Consider the following 17340-nt stretch of genomic DNA (forward strand, 5'->3'; position numbering starts at 1 on the left):
AGATGGTGTCCGGCTTGGGGGTCTGAATGTTGATTTACGGACTGAATTTGAATTCACCGAGGCAGACGTGAAGAAGTGCTTTGTAGTCGCTTCCCACTCTCATGAAAACCAGGATATTTGGGATTTATGTAACAACCCAGACAACAACGTTAATAAATTGATAAAAAAACCTGATATGCAGCTTACTACCATTTTTTCCCCCCCATCTTTTTTAAAAGTCGGTTTCTTGCCAAACCCCAGAAAAGAAGTTAAGGCCTACAAACCGATATTTAAGCCCGGCTTACGTTTCTGTCACACACCACAAGCGTAGTCGCAAGTGCTCTCCGTTCCTCACTTGGCCGAGTCTTGGATCAGATGCGCTGGAAGCCTTGCGGCCGCATGTGGAAAAGGGAAGGTAATAAAACACCGGGCCTCTCAACTGTTGTCGTTGTTACTCAGGCCCCCTTCACATGTGGAAACCATTATATCCTGTCTGCAGGACTGAAAGAAAACAGGCCGGCCGTGAGCTGCAGATCTGCTCCAGATTCCGCTGCGTGACCCAGTCTCTCAGCGGGGCCCTCGCTGTTTTTACAAAGAGGTTTTGTTATTGCAGAACGCCGGGCTCCGTCGGCTCTCCGCTCACACTCGCTCACTTTCTGTGTGGAAGAGCAGACACAGGACACACACACACACACACACACACGGTCAGTCTGCAAGAACTGATGGCACCCATTTTGCCTTGCACTTAGTTAAATCATTCACACATGCTCGAGTATTTCCTTCTGATTACCACAGTGTACCATTTGACTTTTCCTTAGACGAAATAATCAGTGCCCAAGAGTCCAGATTTTTTAGGAACATAATGTTTTGCCTGTCCTGGTTATTTGCTTCCATGGAGATGGTCATTTCTCTGTGAGGCTATTTGCAAGGCTTTTCTTGCATGTATGTGTTTTTTTTTTTTTTTTTTCAAGTATAAAGGCCTTTTTTTTTTTAAACAGCTCATGGTCCATTAACATGATAGCAGAGTAGATTTTAACCAAGCTAAAAATGCCCCCCCCCCCCCCCCCCCCCCCCCATTATTATTGTACGAGGAAAAAACCCCGCCCTTTTTACATCTGCCTAAAAACTTCAATGAGCCCCAGTGTGCTCAATAAGAGGATTTGGGCTTTGTTGGTGCCTCATTTGTTAGTGAGATGCAGGATTAGCAAGCGGAGTTTACTTTCTCTGTCCAGACTGGATCAGGCCCCGACAGCCAATCAGCATCAAGCCTGCTCAAAGCTCAGCTGGCAACAAGGTTCTGCTGTGTAGTTTTGGAAGCCAGACCGAAAATAAGTTAAAAACATGGAATTTCTGAGATAGAAGTTTTTCCATCCAGTTTTATGTTCAGGTTTTTTCCCCCCAATGCTGGAAGTCTGGGTTTGGAAGCACAGTACATCTACGTTAAAGTCTAGGAGTCGAGTCCAGTTGCATCCTTGAGGTTTAAGAAGCTTGTTGCTTCGTATGTAGAGGTGTGTGTGTGTGTGTGTGTGTGTGCGTAAGGTAGTCACATTTTTTGGGCACAAATGTAGTGTGAAGGAATGTTTTCCAGGATCTCAGGAACTTTAGGTGAGTCTCCACCACTGACCTTGGCTCCTCCTTTAGTTAGAAGTTTCCACACACACATAAGGTTCACACAATAATGAGGTTTTAAAACCTTAAGGAAACCCTAATCTTTGTTTTATATTTGCGGCACGGCAGTGGAAGGTTTCCTCGACGCTCGTCTAAACAATTCATTTAAATAAATCATTGTTGCATAAATACATTTAGACATGTGGCTTTGCTATTCATGATGACTTTCATCCATGCTGCAACCATAGCAGCTGAGGTCGTGGTCAGTATATCATCCTTGAAACACATCAATCATCCGGATAGCCACATACACAGGAATCCGATTTTTCTTCCCCCCCTACTGCGTCCTTGGAACCGCAAAAGAAAAAAAAGAAAAGAAAGAGAGTGCATGTGTGTTTGTGTTTGTGTGTGTGTGTATATATTTGTGTGTGTTTGTTGGTGGCAAAAATAGAAAGCTCACATCAGAGGGGAGGCATGGGGACCTGATTCTAGGCTAGTGGGCTTTGTAGTGCAATGAGCCCGTGGCTGCTGGGAGCCCGAGCTGGCAGTGAGGTGCAGAAAGAGGGGGATGAAGGTAGCAGCAGCAGGAAGCTCCGCATCAGCACACACTCACGCCTTCTGTTCTCTGGGCTTTCATCTTCTCGGTTTGGACCCAGTTTCTCCATCACTGCTACAGCAGCGAGACACACAGCTACATCAGCAGTGAGGAAATGCGCAGCTCCAGCCACCTGGTGTGATGCTGCTTAGGCAGGATTTCTGCTTGTTTATTTAGTATTGAAACAAAAGTGAAATTCAAGGTCAAGTGACATTCTCATGCAGATGTTTAAAATAATGACAAATAATACAATTTTGATTGTTGTATAGAAATTGTACTGCATATATAAAATACGTCCTTTATTAAGTCCTTAATTCTGTACTGGTGTCACTCCTCAATCCGTGAATCCGTGCATGCTTAGTTGCTTCCTGAAAATCGTGTGCAGAAGATGCTTTCCTGACTGCTCCTGCGTTCTTCACCATTGTCCATCAGTTTGCTATTCAGTTTAGGTCTGGGGCTGACCCCAGCCATTCATATAATACATAAAATATGTTGTCTTAATACTTTTCTCACTCATTGTCTTCTTATGTTCTACTCTTTTTTTTTTTATTACTTTCTTCACTTGCTTTTTCATTTTTGCGTCTTTGAAGTGGTCTCTATATATGTAACGATATGTAACACGCCGCGTCCCAGGTGTTCTAACAATTGTTCATAACACTAACTGACACTTGCAGCATGGGTGAAAGTACTTCGGTGCGGTTGGCAGTACTGAAGAGAGAGCAGCTACCTGCCAAAACTCACATTCAAAGCCAATCATAGAAGCTCATTTAGCAAGATAACGTTATGTCATCTTAAACAACACTATGTCTGCTTAATAATTGCTACTAAATCATCGGGAATTGCATCTGTGATGTTTTCTAGACGCCTACGGCCAGCTACAAAGCTAACTAACTTCTAACACAAGGCTGAATCACAAATCGCTTTTCAAGTCCTGATCCAAGGGCACTACGTGGTGTGTGATAAGTGATTATACACCATAGTGTACTAGCTTTCCAATTAACTTTATTTGGGAGTTAACCCTGAAACCTGGAAATTAACGGAAGTCCAACCTTTTGGTTGAAATGTTAAAACTACTTTCACACCATTAATAATAATAATAACTGTCAGGTGCTGACTTTTGGTTGCCAGCTCCGCCTGTTGGGGTTAGTTCTCTCTTCTCACACCAACTAACTTCATGTCTTCCTTTAGACCTCCTGCCTGGCAGTTCCAACCTTAGCATCCTTCACAATCTACCCTCTGAACATGTCCAAACCATCGCAGTCTGGCCTCTCTGACTTCATCTCCATAACATATAACATGGGTTGTCCCTCTGATGGACTAATTCTTGATCCTATCAATCAGCGAGTGCAATGTTGTTTAATTGTTTTTGTTAGTCTTTCGGGGTTTAAGGGGTTGCCACAGCAGACCATCCAGATTTTATGCCAGATGCCCCTCCTGATGCAACTCTCCTAATTTATCTGGGATTGGGACTGGCATTCATCTCACATTAGATTGTGGCCTGACCATCTACAACCACCCACCCTCCCACCCAAAAAAATAAAGGGTGAACTCAGGCCTGATCCTGGTCCAGTGTAGAATCAGGCTTGATTTAAGGATCAGTCCTCATGCTTAATGAGGATGAGTCTATCATGCAGGATGGAAAGGGGACCAGAACCTCTTTTCTGCATTCTCTTCATGGTACATACCTAATTTAATGAGGATTAGCCAGACAGGCTTCTGGCTTTGAAGATGCATGACTTGCTAACAGGTTTATTTTCCTTCACCATGTCATTTGCAGAGCAAGCTATGGCACGGTGTCATGAATGTTATGAAGGTTTCTATCCACAGGTGGTCTTCTCCAAAGTTGCATTTAAAACCTGTTGGATAAATATTTTGATTTGGTACATGTTGTTCTTTGGGAGATGAACACTTTAAAGCGGGTGAGATGGATTCGGAGTAAAAGTCAGGGCTTTTGTTAAGTGGATCTCCCTGACCATGCCTCTGTTGAAGAGTGATGGAGTCAGCAAGCCTGGACAAAGGGCACAATAAGCTTTACCCAGTCCAGGCATGTATTGAACTGAAGTTCAGCTTAACCTTTGGGTTAACGAGATTAATCATCTCTTAGGACACCATATCCTGAAGCCAGAGCTCTTGGTGAGCTTGTTGCAAGTGGATTTGTTCTACTTTCCCGGATTTGGTATGTGTAAGCAAGAAGTGTAACACAGTGCCCCAATCTGCATCTGTTTAGGGCAACAACAAAAAAAAAGTAGACCTGGACGAAAGCCCAGAAATTGAAAGCGTTGCTAGCACGGTGTGTGGGATTGTGGCTCTGACCGTTCCTCAACCTCGGCTACAAGTACATCACCCGAGCTCATAATTGGTCTCAGCTAGAGATGTATTAATCCTTAAACTAATAAACAGATTATTTAAAACCTGTGTGATAGTGACCAGGCAGTTCCTAAGGATAAATGAATAATTCCAGTAAAAGTTCTCATTCTTCATCAAAGAAATCTGCATTCTTAGTCTTTGTCTAAAAACGGATTGCGTGTCCGTCTGTAGTGTGGTGTGTGTATTTGTGTCTTTGTTTTGAGAAGGTGCCGAGTGGGCTACCGCTATATCGCAACCTGGTGCGACAGCTAGTTTTTAACATTGCCCAGGTCCCATGCGCATGTGACGTTGTCCTCATTTCGAGGTTTCGCTGTGCGTACGTGCCCTTCTGAAGGTTCAAGGACCTTTTACGCAGCAGGTTCGCCGTCTCTAGTCAGGGCTCTCAGGTTTCAAGCTGTGAAATTCCTCCCAGGCATAGCCATAGCTGTGAAAGCCATCAGCGCGGCTCGGGAAAACAAACCCTCCAGAGTGGGAACGAAATACTCATGCTGCTGCTTGCGCTGTTTCTTTTTAATATTTTACAACAGGGCGTGAAAACGTGTGATTTTTACATTCATCCATGTAAATCTTTTCTGTTAGAGGCATGAAGCTGCCAGATGATTAGAGCTGTGAATCTTGTGAGCTGTGATTTTGATTTTATTCGTTTTTGGCCCACTGCGATTCTTCGGTTTAATTCACCAGCACTAAAGTTTTATATAGCGATTTTTACCAAGCAGCTATATTTCTGACACGTTTTGAAGTATTTAAAACTACGAAAATTATTTACCGACTTTTGCATTTAGAGTAGTCTGATTAGATAGTTAATGCAGTTTAATCAATCTTTTGTTGACAGAGTAAATTAATTGAATTGCAAATATTAAACGGTCTAAAATAATGAATTTCTCTAGTGATATATCTCAGCTTTTGCAGGTTATACATCTGCAAATTACTAGCTAAATACTTAAACTTCTACACCTTCTATATTTATGGGCATTAGGTGCAGAATATTAGGATATTTATACAATCGTAATATTTACAGAATGACAAATCGAATCAACACCTATGTGTTATGACATCTAGTATCTGCTGGTCCCTGGTAAATCACACTTGTACGTATATTCTACTTTTAATAGGTTATTGTTCTTCTAATAACTTGGATTCTTTGTGTCACACAGTCATACGATCATGCTCCATTCACAATATGGCATACAAGAGATTTAAGAGGCACTGGAGTAGAGAAGACAGGCTGTTATTTTAGTTTCGGGCAAAACAACTTTCCAGCAACAATATGAAAGTAAATTAAAAACAATCACAAATCATCTGAGAAGCATCTGGTTTTTATTTTATGACTGTTTAATATCTTTGGGTTACGAGTATAAGCACTATGAGCAAAGCTCTGTGAAAATGCCAAGTAGCAGCAGTCAAACATCTTTTTATTTTATTTTTATTTTTTTGTTCCTTAGAGATGGCCTGAGAAAAATAGCGATGACCCAGCTGATCTGGATATAAATAAAATCACAGATGCAGCACGTGTAAGATAGGAAATCATGCCAGCTATTTGAAATGAATCCCATCTCGGTGGAGCTTTAGTCATTACGTGCTTAAGCGTTAAGAAGCGACTCTTGTCAGCGTTCAGTCACGTCAGTTGCGTATCCAGACCTTTCCCAGTTAAGAATTTTTGCAAAGTAGAGAGCCTTGATTGTCTAAGCCTGTTTAATCTCAGCGATAACATTTCGTCAAGTTTTATCGTCAGCGCTACACGCGGCTGCGCCGTGTTGTGTAAGGATTATCCTGGCTATATTAAGAGCGCAATATAACTGTCCTTGTTTTCATGCAGCTGCTTTGCTTGGTGCCGGTGTTTACACATTTTTATTAAGTGTGGAGCTGGAGGACAAGTATTGAGCATTTACAGAGTGCGAGATCTCCGAGCGAAGCACCTGCTGCCCGTGTTAAGTCCACTGTGTAATTCTAACTGGTACCATGTTGAATTAGGTTTATGGCGAATGCTGCGCCCGCGAGACCACCTCAGTTTTACATAGTCACATGGTACAGTAGTTGCAAGCTTGTTTGACATTTTGTGTGGTGTATTCTATATATTGCTTGTAAAAGCAATATATTGCTTGGGGGGGTGAGCATTGCACAGCTCAGTGGTTAAGACATTGGAACATGGTTCAGAAGGTTCCAGGTTCAAACCTCATTACCACCAAGTTGTTCAGATGCACGATTAAAAAACGTAAGTTACTCTGGATAAGGGCGTCTGCCAAATGCTTTAAATGTAAATAGGCCTTTCTGACTATCAAATGACCCCTGATATGCACTAATGAATTCAGTCGAAGAAAACAGCCAATACACTTTTAAAATCTTCGGTAATTTCACTGTGAAAATGATGCCTGTGTATTCGTAATAACTTTTAAAGCATTTTCCTGACCTGTTTTTAGGTCCACGCCCACCATACATCAATATTCATAAAGCTGACCCTTTTGCTCATGAATATGTATCAGATTGCTCATAAGCTTCTTAAATGCATGCATCAGTATTTTCTGCCGTTACTGGATTATATCTGCAGATTTGAAAAGCTGTGCTTAAGAAATGCTCCTGTACTCATAAAAACAACTGTCTTGACTTATGAAATTTTTTTTGTAGTTCTTTTTCTTTCTTACTTTCTCTTTTTTTCCCTTTCTTTCTTATTTCCTTCTATCCTTCATTTCCTTTAAATTTTAGAAATCCAGAAATGAAGCTAAATTTTGCCACTGAACTCATGGATTTTGTGTTGTTACTTAGACCAAGTAGAGAGCTACGAGTTCCATCTCAGATCATACATTAGTGAATTAAACTTCGTGAGAAAAACAGCCCCAAGTTTTCCCTATAGTAACAGCCTCCTGTGTGGACGGGTTGATAGCGGTGACGCTGGGTGTGATGTTCAATACGAGAGCTAATAGCGACTCTGAGCTGCCAGTCTCTTAGCATTGCTGTTAGAAAGCCACAAGTGTTGAGGCTTATAGCCTTCTAATTCTCTCTCTCTCTCTCTCTCTCTCACTCACACACACACACAAAAAAGACTCAGCAAAATTAGATGTTTTTTAAGTTCTCTCAGCTTGTAGTTACATTGTTGCTGTGGTTCAGCTGTTCTTCCTGAAAACTAAGCAAAAAAAAAAAAAAACTCCACTTATAATAAGTGTATTATAATACAGTAAATACAAATAATATCTTTTCATTTTGTTTTCTTGATTCCTTCTTTACTTCCTTCTTTCTTTCCTTTTCCTCCTTAATTCCAAATTCTTTATTAGGGCTCAAGCACTATATATATATTATATGTGTGTGTATGTTTGTATATATATATATATATATATATATATATATATATATATATATATATATATAATATGTATGTATATACAGGTTGTGCGTTGGCGAATTTGCCCTATCACTTTCCTATATCATCGCAACTACTGTATATTTTACTTATTTGTACCCTTCTTAGGATTAGTTTTTTTTATTTCTCCTTTTCCTTCCATCCATCCTTTCATCCATACATTCATGCAATATTTTCTTCCTTCCATATTTTTTTTTCCCTTTATTTCTCAGTTCCTTTACTTACTTTTATTTGGACCAAAAGATCTCCTAATTTTTTTCCGTCATTTCCTTCATCACTTCCTTTCCCTCTATTATTTATTTTTTTTATTTTCCTTTTTCTACAGTGTTAGTTTTTATTCTTTATTTTTTCCCCCTTATTCTTCATTTCCTTTTGCTTATTTTCCTCCCTATTGGTTCCTTCAGTTCTTTTCTTTATTTCTACTCTTCCCCTTTCTACATTCCTCTGTTTTCATTCTTTTCCCTTTCCTTTCCCTTGCGTAATTAGCTTCTTTTTCAATCGTTCTTTAATTTCCTTCCTTCCACCCTCTCTACATTCCCTTATTTGCCTTTATTCTTTTTTTCCTTCCCTCCTCTTTTCTTCCCATTCTTTTCAAAACCGAGCTCAGCCGGGCCGATTCTCCGGGTCAGTCCTGATTTGTCTGTGGTTTGGGCCGTAGTCCAGCGTGGCTGTAGTGGTGACACAGTGAGAACAGCACTAACACTGCAGTGTTCAGGTTGGTGTGTGGTGTAATGGAGATGGAGTGTGATATTCACCACTCTCCTGAAGAAACTGCACTCAACACAGCTTTCATCTGTTCTCAGTCCTGGCTGCACCTCCTGCTAGTCCAAACCACCACAACAAATAAGAACTGAAGAGTCTTGGCTTATTTGCACCAAGTCTTTTACTAATTTTAGACACAAGTGCTGTTTACCTTTTCTGCCTGTTCACAATTATAGTAAAGCTTTGAAAGGAAAGTGTAATTAGTGAAAATGACTTAAACAGCTGTAATTTAAGGAAAATAAGCTTTCACTTTAAAATGTTTCTACTTATGAGGAGTACCTGATGGCATTCAATACCGGACTTTGGCTTAAACACACACACACACACACACACACACACACACTTTTTAAAGGATTTTTGCGTGTATGGTATATTGCTGGATATATGTATCACGGCTGGGATGCGGTCACCGAATCACAGCCATGCTAATATCCAGCACAACAGCATGACTTTGAGTGTGATATTGCTTTTACACAAGAGTTCCACAAACACAATTTATTATCAAAAGATGATGAGTGGCGCAGTGCTAAAGTGCTCGCCCTATCATGCGAAGATCACGAGTTCGATTTCCGGGTGATGCTGTAACCTCTCGCAGCCGGAGGTCTAGAGAGAGCTGATTGGCCGAGCTCGTTTAGTGGGGAGGGATGAGAGCTACTTAGTGCTCCCAGATTAATCACGGCTCTACAGCCAATCAGGGGCGTCTGTGAGCTCACGCAAGCGGAAGGAGCGGCTTGCACCGTCCTCTGAGTGTGTTCGAAAAGATGCAGTCGGGTGCTATCATGTGGTTCGGAGGAAACAAGTGATGGTCTCCGGCCCTACCAACTGAGTGGTAGTAGTAGCCTTAATGTGGAAGCTACCTATTGGACACGAATAAATTAGGGAGCAAATCGGGGAAAAAAAATCCAACAAATTAATAATAATTTAAAAAAAGATGATTTGTGTCTTTATTTAACCAATTATTTTGTCTTCCGCGCCTGGTGGAGCTGGCGACCGATAGTTAGTGTAATTAACAGGGTTAAAAGTAGTTCCAAATTTCAGCCAAAAGGTGAGAAGAATAAAACATAGTCCTGTAGATCTTGCAAGTTTCTTTTTATATTTCCATTCAACCCGCTTCATGTAAGGTCTGTTAACTTCCTGGTTCATGTTTTTGAATCCCAAACAGTGTTAAATGCAAAGCTAGTGCGCTATGTAGGGTGTATAATCACTTGTCACGCACCAAATGGTGTTGGTAATGTTACCATCCATTATCAGCATTCGTGGAACGCATCTCGTCTAATCAGATCGCTCGGTCAGAACTAACTGTTGTATATGATGTTATACACATTTTTTTTCCATCTAGATTTGTAGCTCGTTGTTTCCTGCATTGCCTTGAAGTCCCTTTCGGTTTAGTAAGACATTACTAAATGTGGATTAGGATGAACTGCAGCAATTTTGATCTGGTGGTCAAAAAAAAAAAAGAACTAACTAAGCAAAGTCTCTGTGTTGGTCTTTTTCTTCATGGTTACAGATGGCAGGAAATTTGATTCACATATTTCATTCCAGTTCATTCTAGTTCAATAAAACGGTCCTGCTTCTCAGTTTTCTTGGCAGCGCATCTCACCGAGCCTTTATCTCTTCCTCTCGCCCCCACAGAGAATTTTCAACTCCTTTGTGTACACGGAGAAAACTTCAAACGGCGAGACCGAGGTGCAGCAGGTGAGTAAATTCTCCCTCTCTTTGTGTGTGTATGTGTGTGTGTTTTGTCTGCAGGGGCTGCGGATGCCAATTAAAATTCGACAGTGGCTGTCTGGTTAGCTTTGAAGCTTACTTTGTGTTTGTCTGTGCTGAAACACTGGAGCTACTGAAGCTCTATGTGAGAGTAAGCGGTTCTGTGCTGCATCTAAGCCATCACTTCCACACTGCCAAAGATAATAGTGTGTGAAAGAAAGGTTTGAATCTTATATGCAGTAAACATCATTTCCAGACATTCATTCCAACATTCTGGCAAATTATTGGTGTGCAAAAATTGTCTGTAATGAAACTTTTCTTTAAAAAATATGTATATAAACTTTTAAAAAAAAAAAAAGAAGTGTAGAGCTTAAACGTTTTTGAAACCGTAAACTGACTACATTACACACAGCAAAACACAAAGAGCCAATCACGCTGCTTCTTTGTCATGTGATCAGTCGAGCTAGGAATAATAGCAGCTGCTGGGAATGAACGAAATGTGTTCACTGGACCTTTAGAGAATGTTGAAACCAGGAAAAAGAGCACGTACCATCTGTTTCTGCCACAGCAGTTACCCCAGCAGTCATGGACTTCTATTCAGCTGAAACTGGTAGAGGAGGAGGAGAGGTTTTTATATTATTTTTAATGTTTCTCATTAGTTAAAAAATTTCTTCGTGATTAAAAAGTTTTTGTAAACAACAAATTTCAACACTTTTCTCCTTGTTCTAATTGGTTGCCCCACATGATTTGCTACAAAAACACAATCAAAGCAGGACTTTTACATGCTGTATTTTTTCTTTCAACATACTGTTGACACTAAGTTGCATATCTAAACAGCTACAAACACAACTGCAGTCTGATTTATCCATTTGGCAAAACTGGCGCAAGTGAATGTATAGTGTTTTTTGCTAAAAAAAAAACAAAAAACTTTTATAACAAAAAAAAAAACACATTTTGTCATTTGGTCTTTTTAACATCTTTGTGACTCTAAGAAGCAATAAACCAAATATATTATATGCTTTCGGAGGGAAAAAAAATTTAGATGTTTTTGCAGTCAAACCCATCAAACTGTCTTCATTTAATTATAGTTCTTTTAAAACTCTTTTCATTCAACTCGACTGTTTAGATGTTTTAGAGTATGTGATTTTAGTGTTATTGAAATGACACCCTGTGTTAGCACAGTATGGTGAATATCTGATGCAACAATTCAAAATTTTTTCCTTCTGGCTTCGGAAGGAAGGATAACAAAAAAAAAACAGTGTTTAATACAAATGGTGACTCATTTACAGTTGATTAATGAACGAATGGCTTGTTCCTGGCAAATAATAAAGTCAACAGGCTCCATATTTCAGCGTTCTATAAAACGTGGAACAAAAAAATATCTGTAATAAGTAAGTGGACCTACATATATAGCGCATGTCTATCTATGTGCGTTTGTCTGCCTGTCTTTGAGCATGTTATAGAGCCTGTGTGTATACAGTGTGTAATTACCTGCAGCACACTCCCGTTAGAAACACCCAGTATGAATATACCAAGATGGGGTGTATTTATTTTATTTTTATTTTATTTTTTTCCTTGCCAGGAAAATCCCCCTGTGAGCGAGTTGTTCCTGTGATACTGTTGCACTTTTGCAGCTGTTTACTGTCTGTTAGTGAGAGATTAAGTCGTCTGTTGGCACTGTGAGTGTTCTGGCACCTCAATTACTACCAGTGCATTAATGTCTGAGCTTTGGGAGTACACGATAAAGCAGTCGGCCTGCTGAAATGACACAGACACGAAGCACCTGGGATTTCAGGAGTTATTTTACTATCGTCACTTCACCTCCTTTTTTCCGTCTATTCTGAAAGTGGCCTATGTGAAAAATATCAGTTCTTATGATTATTGTGATTCATTTCAGACGCATGTCGGGTTTCCAACGCCACAAGATGGGCAAAAGTTTGTGCACACCTGGTCATGTACTTTTTTTTTTGCATGGTCTCCTTTATAGACTGCTAAAACAAACTCTAGTTTAATTTTTCTTTAGTGAGGTCAGGCTCTGATATCAGGTGAGGGTTCAGTCGGCACCGCAGTTTATCTTAAAGGTGTTCAGAGGGGTTGAAGTCAGGACACTCATGTTCCTCCACTTTAAACCATGTCTTCATGGAGTTTGCGTCATGTGGGTGTCGGGTCTCAACTAAATTTTGATAGGTGAATAGTCTGTCAATAATTAAAATGTTTTTTTAATTCATAACATTTTATATAAAAACATATTTTTATATTTTATATAACATGTATATAAAATATAAAAATAAGCGTAGTTAGTGTTTGTTTATTTATTTTTTCACAGATATAGTTCGGTTTAAGCCTGTGCGCATTAACAATAAAGACATTTAAACGTGAAAACTTCTTTCAGGATATTAAGAACATTAAGATTCAATGATTTTTCACATTTACCTTACAGCACAGTGAAATGATTATTTTTTTGTTGCATATTTAAGTTAATAGAGCAGCAGGGTCAGTCTGGAAGCAGGACCCCTGGAGCAGATAGGGGTAAGGAACCTTGCTCAAGAGCCCCAGCTTAGTAACTTGGATATGCAAAAAAAATAATAATTTCACTGTGCTGTAAGGTTCATGTGCCAAATCATTGAATCTTAATTTTTAATTAAGCTGCGAAACAATAGGAAGAGAGAGTGAGCATGTCCTCAGAAACCAGAAACATGTTTGAGCTTCTAAGTTTAAAGTCGTTCTGGACAGTTCTTTGCTTCCAACTTTGAGTTCACAGCTTGAGGAAGTGTGTCCACAAACTTTTGGCCACATGTTTAGCAAGAAATATTATAGATTTGGTTTCTGACCAATTTTGTCCTATAGTCTAGTTTTCAATCGCCATTTTGTATGCTGTAGAATATCCTGTTGCAATGACGCATCCACAACAACAAGATTGTTCCTGCTGCCTCGAACATAATAGCAGCAAACATTTGTTTCTTAACAACCTCCATTTTTATTTTATTGTGAAGTCAATAAAAACAAAAAAATGCACTTTGGGGAAAAAACAAGCCAAACCCTACTCCTAAATGTCATGAAGCTTAGTCACAGCTTTACCTCTGAGTGTTCCAAAGCTCTGAAAAATAGAGAAAATCATCTAGAGTGTCTGTTGTGCAAATCCCTGTGAACGAGTGTTTGACTGGAGAATTGGTATTAAATCAAACTGGTGCAGCTGGAAATATTGTCAGATCCACCAATCAGAAGTGAGATCTCATCAACGTTGTGATCCAGCTTATAGATTTAGAGTACCTACAACCGGCAGGGACTAAAAACCCTCAATCCTGGCCACAGATTTCTATATGTCGCATGTCTTAGCTGCGAAAGACAAACATCTGTTCATGTGACTTCATAAAGAGAGTTATTTATCAATTCTGATTTATAAAAAGCCTCGTTATCGTCAGGGTTTCTGCAGACGCCGTTACAGCACACGGAACAGAACGGCGTACTGATTTGGAGTGAAGGCTGATATCAGATTTGGCTTTGTGTATATCATTTTTCCTTATTTACTTTGAGGCAGATTTAAAGATAGTCAAAGACACAGGTGCTGTTCACTTTTTTCTGTCTGTTCACAATTACACCAGTTTTAACTCTTTAAAGTAAAAGAGAAGTTGGTGAAAATTGCTTAAACAGCCATAATTCAAGGAAATTGCTTATTTATGCGACTTATGAAATGGACAACATTGGCTTTGAAGAGAACCTGTGATATTCAGGTTTTGGTTTTAGCTGACGTGGCACATTCGTATAAAAAAAGAAGCCAATTAAAACTGTTTTAAATGTTTCTCTCCTTTATAGAGCAGAGGTGTCAAGTAACGAAGTACAAATACTTCGTTACTTTACTTAAGTAGAAATTTTGGGTATCTATACTTTACTGGAGTTATTATTTTTCAGCCGACTTTTTACTTTTACTCTTTACATTTTCACGCAATTATCTTGACTTTCTACTCCTTACATTTTAAAAATAGCCTCGGTACTCCTATTTTATTTCAGCTCGTCATTCAAAAAACAAACAAAAAAACAAAAACAAAAAAAGGATATCCATCCGTATGAAGCGAATTTGATTGTGGTTAGATGAGAAGTATAAACATACCATTCCGACACCCTATTGGTTGGTACGCGATCCATCACACCTGCACATGACGTTACGTCACACACTCAAGCAAGGACGTTTTAATAAAATAGCATTTTCGGTTGATAAGGTTGTAATAAGTAGACGAAGATGTCCATGATAGAGACTCAAGATTCGAGCGAAATGTCACAACCAAGCACCAGCGAGGAGGTGTTAGTGCAGTATATAGGCCCGTGGCACAGCCTCAGCTTTTATCCTCAATGCATTTTTCCCCCCTTACGTTACTTTTACTTTTATATTTTAAGTAGTTTTGAAACCAGTACTTTTACACTTTTACTTGAGTAAAAAGCTTGAGTTGATACTTCAACTTCTAAAGAAGTCTTTTCAAACCCGAGTATCTATACTTCTGCCCAAGTAATGAATGTGAATACTTTTGACACCACTGTTATAGAGTGAAGAGTTGTTTCTCTTTAATGTACGAAGTCAAAAATGATTTGCACTCTGGCTGTAGAATTTGTTTTAATTAACAAAGACATGAATTTTCGGCATAGTCTTCCTGCTTTTCGATAAACTTGGTCAACAAGCTTTCATGTTTTTTATTAGAAAATGTTTAAGGCTGAGCTACGAACCACGATTGAACCGCTATCCTAACTTATTCTTCAGAAGTGAACCGTCATCCTTGTAGGGCTGCTTTTAGGGGACCAAACAGTTATAGGCAAAGTTATGGGCTATAGGAAGGACAGAGTGTCGACAGTGTAGGTTGAAGAGTGCAAGATCACAGCTCATGAGTGGTAGCAGTGCTCTGCGTTTAATCCGAAGTTCAGCTCTTCAATAAGCATCTCACTGTAGTGAGCACTGTTGATTGTTGAACCTTTTACCTGATAATGTTCCAGTGCTGCTCCTTGAGAATCCCAGAAAACAGTAAACATTAATTTTCCAGCTGATGGTTGACTTTTGAACTTTTTCTTGCTTGTGATTGAGGATGTTTCCGTTTTTGTTGTACATTGTTTTTACTCTCAGACTGGTGGTGATGAATCTGTGTCTCATCACTGGTAATAATTCTCTAAATCCTTCTTTAGTGTATTTGTCCAAAGTTTGATTACAGATATCTAATCGCTTCTGTTGATGCCCACCAGGTACACCCACCAGGTACACCCTCAGGCCACAAAAAAACTAATCACTGCACACTGCTCTTCTTTTGTGCAAATCACAATTGGGGCATCCATTTAGCTCACACCGCAGTTACAAATGAACTGATGGAATACATTCACACCTGCACAGCAAGTGACCGGGGAGACAGTAGCCTTGAACGGAACGCACTGATGAGCGCGGCTAACAGAAGTTTTAATATGACCTAAGTGCGTATGCTTTTTGACTCGCTCTCGTATTTATTTAACAGGTGGATCACATTATGATCTCCCTTTCACTTTTATAAGCTTTGAGGGAGAACCTTGTATAAACTTTAGCCTCGTGCAGAATCATGGAATCATAAATCAGTTTATGCAATGACAGAATTGTTATTGCTTGTAGATTTTACCTTATTCATCAATTCTCAAGTCTGTTACAATCGACCTGGTTTCATTATGCCTGTTTGGATTTGCTCAGTTTGGATCTCCTTTTGTTATTCCTGATACCGGGCCACACGTAGACCTTTTCCTTTTCCTCATGTTATTTTTGGTCGAGCAGTGCGCCAGCTTTACCTCTAATTGCCAAGCTGTAGCTGAGGTGCACAAGGTGAATGGGTCATGGGCTTTTTCCTTTTTCTCCATATCCTTAACAGCGTCTGTGTTTTTTGGTGCTCGTCTTTTTTTTTTTTTTTTGGACAAATGAGGTGGGTTGATTGTCATGCTGCAGCTATTATAGAGTATTAGGTGCAAGGCAGTGTTGTGTTTGGCGTGTGCGTGCATGATTTGTGATGTGGTTGAGTGTCTTAATGTGTTTTTTTTTTTTTTTTTTTTTTTTTGTGCGTGCGAGGATCCCAACAGTTCTCCTGCGCATTGCCGCTTTGCTAAATGAGCCGGCGTTGAATGAAAAACGCTGGTGCGCGCGTAATTTATGTTCAACACCTGGGGGAACCCTTATTGCCGAGCCAGTACTGCTCGAGCTCTTAATTTCCCTCCGGGAACTTCTTGCTGGATAAATAAACCAGAGTTCATAGACGTGCGGTTATTTCAGCATTAAACCCTCACGCGGGAGTCACCAAGTTCTCACACTGATCTGAAAACTCATCTACACCTCACACATCTTTTCCCTCCAGTCATTTATCTGCCATGTGGAGCGTAGGTTATACTCGCAGTGCATGTCTAATTCCGAGTGATTTTTTAGTCTCTGCGGTTGACGCTTGCTCGCTTTGATGTAAGCCCAGTCTGGGGAAGCACATTAATCACTCACTTCACCCGCAGCTTTAATGAAACAAGTAATCTGGACTGCTGCCTGTGCTGCTTCTCTTTACGTTATCACGTTATTTATGGATCCCAAATAGATATTCATAATTGTGTTAAAGCTTTTTTCCTTTTTTTGAGTCTGCTGTAGAGCTTTTAGTGTTTGCCATCCTTTTATGTGGCAGCGGTAAAGGTTTAATATTCATAGACAAATCAATGTGAACTTAGTTCCAGTAACAAGGTGACGAAGAGTTTGAATTGGCGTGAAGCCACACCCTTCTACAGTAGGTCTAGGAGCCCAGGCTTGTTTCCCCATTCCTTCTGTCAGTTTGTAATGACTGCTGATGATCTACTGCTAAAAATTAATTAATTAATTAATTAATTGTACACTTTAATTAGTGTCAGTCCCAGACTGACTTGAATGCCATTATTCGAAAGCAAACAGGAACTAAGTGTCTGCTTATTATAATTATTATTATTACTATTGTTGTTACTTTTTTTT

At 39.6% G+C, this 17340-nt stretch overlaps 1 protein-coding gene across 1 annotated transcript in view; it reads left to right on the forward strand.

Annotated features, from left to right (window-relative positions):
- cachd1 (cache domain containing 1) overlaps positions 1 to 17340 on the forward strand; it is an 81038-nt gene that overhangs the window by 19752 nt on the left and 43946 nt on the right. The window contains exon 2 of the mRNA XM_053499261.1: positions 10296 to 10358. Within this exon, the coding sequence (XP_053355236.1) occupies positions 10296 to 10358 (63 nt within the window). The remainder of the gene's footprint in view (positions 1 to 10295; positions 10359 to 17340) is intronic.

The sequence above is a fragment of the Clarias gariepinus genome, chromosome 6 (assembly GCF_024256425.1).
Source record: "Clarias gariepinus isolate MV-2021 ecotype Netherlands chromosome 6, CGAR_prim_01v2, whole genome shotgun sequence".
Taxonomy (NCBI): Eukaryota; Metazoa; Chordata; class Actinopteri; order Siluriformes; family Clariidae; genus Clarias; species Clarias gariepinus.